The 4,474-nt window shown below is 54.4% G+C and overlaps 1 protein-coding gene across 1 annotated transcript; it reads left to right on the top strand.

Moving 5' to 3' along the window:
• The first annotated feature begins 1,302 nt into the window (after positions 1-1,302).
• C24H11orf91 (chromosome 24 C11orf91 homolog) lies at positions 1,303-4,106 on the top strand. Its single transcript, XM_045808682.2, has 2 exons — positions 1,303-1,815; positions 3,122-4,106. Exons 1-2 carry the CDS (start codon positions 1,323-1,325, stop codon positions 3,205-3,207), a joined length of 579 nt encoding a protein of 192 aa, XP_045664638.1. The 5' UTR covers positions 1,303-1,322; the 3' UTR covers positions 3,208-4,106.
• The last annotated feature ends 368 nt before the right edge of the window (positions 4,107-4,474 follow it).

Below are 4,474 nucleotides of genomic sequence, written 5' to 3'. Positions count from 1 at the left end.
GGCTGCAAAGCAAAATGTTAGTGTGGTCCTTTCTAAGCTTCAAAACAGGATGTTAGTGCTGTTTCATTTTAGCTATCCTGGCTCCATATTTTCTTGTGGGGACCCTGGTCCTGACTACCTAACTGTCCAGCTCATGCCTAACATCTATACACACACATATACATACATGTACACACACACAGACCCCTATATGAAGCATATGTATATACATATATGTAGCATTTGCCAATGGAGCTGGTACTGACTTGGATCTTGGCTGGCCAACAGCCTAAACTGGCCCCTACCCACCTTTGTCCATTCACACCAACAGTCACTGGGGGAGAGGCCTTCAAGGAAATTTACTCCCCCTCAGTCTGTGGCTAATACAGGCTACTCATTTAAAATGAGCTGGACAAGCCCCTGGGGCAGTATGTATAGGTCCCTCTTAAAGAATGGGTGAGCTCTTCCAGGTGGGTTCAGCAGGATTTCTTTATAGTGGCTTGTTTTCCTGTTAGCGCCTAATAATGTGTCTGGAAATGAACTAAAGTAAACTGCATGTCATTGAAGACTTCTACTTCAGATCTATTACAAATCCATACCAGGGTCCCGTTTTCCAGACTCTTCCACAACACTGGGAAATTTGGCAGAAACATGGGTTGGCTCTAACAGCCGATCCTAATCAACCCTCTTCTCCTTTGCCTCCCGTTGTAGAGAATGAAAACTCATTTCCCCCAGATACTTTGCGGCGAGAGGTGCTAAGGGAAGTTGGCTGTGGCAGGGGGCAGGTGTCTAGGAAATATTTTTCTCCCTGTGAAAGGAGAGGAAGACTGAAAAATGTATTCTTGCAGTTCTGGCCAGCTCCCTGCTTCCTGTTTTTGTCTGAGGTTCTTCTGGGATGGGAGATGTGAGATGGAAGCTTGGGGCCAGGGGCGCAACAGCGGCGGAGCGAGGTTAGAGGAAATGTAGGGGCGGTGGGAAGAGTCGAGGGGTGGGACCGGATCGGAGGCTGGAGGACAGTGTATGTAAGGCGATCGCCGGGCGTCGCGGAAAACCATGAGTGCCGACAGGGAGGACGAGGGCGCGCCTGCGACACTTCCCGTCCCTGCCGCTCCCCCAGCCTCTCCCACTGCGGGGACACTGCCTGACGTCAATGGGCGGGGCACGTTCTGGGGCGTGGCCGGGGGGACCATAGAATACCGCCGGTTCCGGGCGGGGCTGGCCGAAGGGGCGGGACCGCGCTCCTTCGGGGCGTGGCCTGTGGAACCTCAGAATCCCGGAGACTCGGGGCTGAGGCGCGCGTCTCCCGGCGCGGGGATCCTCCCACGCAGCCTCCCATTCAAAAGATGCCGAAGGGGCGGCGCGGCAGCCAGAGCCCCACCATGAGCCAGCGGCCGGCCCCGCCCCTCTACTTCCCTTCCCTCTATGACCGCGGCATCTCCTCGTCCCCGCTCAGCGACTTCAACATCTGGAAGAAGCTCTTCGTGCCGCTGAAGGCGGGCGGGGCGGCGGCGGGCGGGGCGGTGGCGGGGCGGCCCCTGCCCCAGGAGCCCCAGGTTCCGGCGCCCCCGCCGCCGCCACCCGGCCTGGGGCCTCCCAGCGAGCGCCCCTGGCCCCCGCCCTGGCCCTCCGGCCTGGCCTCCATCCCCTACGAGCCTCTGCGCTTCTTCTACTCGCCACCGCCGGGGCCAGAGGTGGCTGCCTCGCCCCTGGCCCCCGGCCCCACGACCCCCCGGCTCGCCTCCGGCTCCCACCCCGAGGAGTTATGCGAGCTGGAGATCCGGATTAAGGAGCTGGAGCTGCTCACCATCACTGGGGATGGCTTCGACTCCCAGCGCTGTGCGTGACTTGCCCGAGTCCCCCCTTAGCCCGCCTTGGCTCGCTCCTTGGCTCCTTCCTTGGCTCCATGCCTTCCTAATCCCGTCCTCCGCAGTGTGGCCTGGGGTTCAAAATCCAGCCCCCAGGAATCCTACACCCCAGATCAACCCCTCCAGCACCCAGTCACACCTCCCAGCACCCCCGACTCCCCCATTCTGGATTTCAAGCGACGCCTTCCACAGTCAGGATTTCATGAACACTTTTGGCCCAAACTCCACCCTCCCTCCATCCTGAGCCCGGTAATCTGGACTCTGAGCCTCCAAACCTAGAACTTCATCCACCCCAGCCCCAAATCTGCACTTTAAACTTCCGACACCGTGACACCCCCACCCCCACCCCTGTGGTAGTAATATTACTATCACCCACCACACACGACCCCTACCTCTACAGACCTGAGCTTTAGTGTTTCTCTTCAACTGCGGTCCTGAATGGGAGGAAGGGGAAGCAAACGTCAGTTGGAGTCTGTAGGTCTGTAGGTAGGCGGGAATTGTGTAAGACTCAGGAAGCCCAAAGACAGTTCAGTTCACTGAGGGGCTTTGGAGCCCTCCACTTCTCACTGCTGGAAGGAAACCTCCCTGTGAACCCTGGCCTTGGTCCTAGTAGCCCTCTCAGAGTCCTGAACTCTGCCCTCTGATCTTAGGTTTAGAGTCTTAGGAATCTGGACCAGGTGTGCTGTTGTGGGCAGGATTCCTCTAGCATGCAAGCTAAACTGATCTTTCCCATTGGAGGGTGAAGTTAAATCTGACTCTACTCCCATAAGGACCTATCACACTGTAGAATATTCAGTAGCCATTGGCTGTTCTGCAGACTTTGTCTTCCCATCACCTGTTCTAAGGCTTGCAGTGTACCGGTGGAGGAGGGCACATTGTTCTAGAAAGACCATCCCCACTATTGTAAAACAAAGCAAAACAAAAACAACAGGTTAAATCAGCTCCCCTGCCACACAGGGAAGGGGAATATGAAATAACCTAAATGTTTAGGTTAATGTGGCTGTGAGAATGGTCCCCAACTCATCAGACACCCTGTAAGGTCCTTTTCCCCACCGCCATGGAAAGAATCCCTAGACGACAGGCTTTTCTAAGTCCTGGATTTCTTTACTGCATATTCTCCACATAAACAGGTTTTGGCTTTTAGGGTTTTTTCTCCTAACCAGGTTGGGTTTTGGGTTCATGCAGGGAACACACAATTGCCTCCCAGAAGCTTACTTTGCAAGTGTTAGAAAAGCCCTTATCTTCACTACAGCTGTGTTTGTTTTGCTCTCCTGCAGACAAATTCCTGAAGGCACTGAAAGATGAAAAGTTACAAGGACTGAAGACAAGGCAGCCTGGAAAGAAGTCGGCCTCTCTCTCCTGAGGAGCTGCCCGCCAGCGCCTGGGCAGCCGCCTCCTTCCGTGTTAGTGCTTAGATAGTTTGTTGTCATTTCAAAGATCGTTATTTTCTGTTCTGTATTTACTGCTGTTCTCATTGCTCCCAGCATGTACTCCACATACAGTGCCCACTTGTGGGGTAAATCTCATGGTCTGTCTCCTCTCTGTGCTGCTGCTGGGGGAGCTCTCTCACAGGGTTTGGAAGCTGCTGCCCAGCTGGCATCCAGGGTCTCCTGAGACCACAGGAGGGGACGCCCAATACTGCCAAGTGGAGGGAATTGGGAAAACCCAAGGACAATATCTATTTGGTTGCTGTGTCCCTGCTCAGAAAGGTTCTTTGAGGACTGGAACAAATGGTTCGTTTTCAAACAGCTTTAGCCCTGGGAAGTGTTTTGTTTAATAGTTTTTGGGCCAAAAAACTCTTTGATAATCTGATCAAAGCTATGGTCCTTCCTAGAAAATCACGTATTCAAGAAATACCAAGGGCTGGTTATGTGTCCTCCCAGACTCAGGATTGGGAGTGGGGGAGACCCAGACAATAAATCCTGTAAGTAAGTGCATCCTAATACAGTATCATAGATGACCTGCTAAGGGGAAAACAAAAACAGTAGGGCAGGGTTGGTCAGGGGGGTCAGAGGAAAGCAGGGTGGCATTTCAAAGAAGGTTCCTGGAAGAGGTAACGTGTAAACAAGGTGTGGAGGAAGTTGAGGGTGATAGCCATGTGGCACCTTGGGGAACTTCCAGGCACAGGGGGGCCAGTGCAAAGGCTGAAGGTGGGAGCATCCTGGAATGTTTGAGGGCCAGCAAGAGCCCAAATGGCTGGAGCAGGAGGAGTGAGGGGAGCATGGCAGGGGTGAGTGCAGAGGGTCCTTCCCCGGGGGGACTCTGGGTTTTACTCTGAGCAGAGTATGGAGTGGTTACAGGGTTTTCAGCCGAGTGATAGTATCTGACCTGTGCTTCTAAGTTGAGACTAGACGAAGGAAGGAAGGCGGGAAAGCAGGTAGCAGGCCGTCATAATTAATACTCCAGCTGAGTGAGAAGCGGTGGTACTGCTTAGCACGGCCCAGGACCGGCCGCCCTTTCCCGCGTGCTGGGTCGGAGGTGCCTATGGCCTGTGGGGTCCCCTCCACTGCCACCAACCCTGCCGCCAGGTGCTGTCTCTCTGGCAAGACGGAGCAAGAGCTCAGCAACACAAGGCCACAAATACAGGAGAAAGTATTTTAGGAAACAGGTCTTCAATCGAGTGTAACATT

Source organism: Ursus americanus, chromosome 24 (assembly GCF_024610735.1).
Source record: "Ursus americanus isolate L20-20 chromosome 24, mUrsAme1.1.p, whole genome shotgun sequence".
NCBI classification, from domain to species: Eukaryota; Metazoa; Chordata; class Mammalia; order Carnivora; family Ursidae; genus Ursus; species Ursus americanus.
This window is presented reverse-complemented; position numbering and strand designations above follow the sequence as displayed.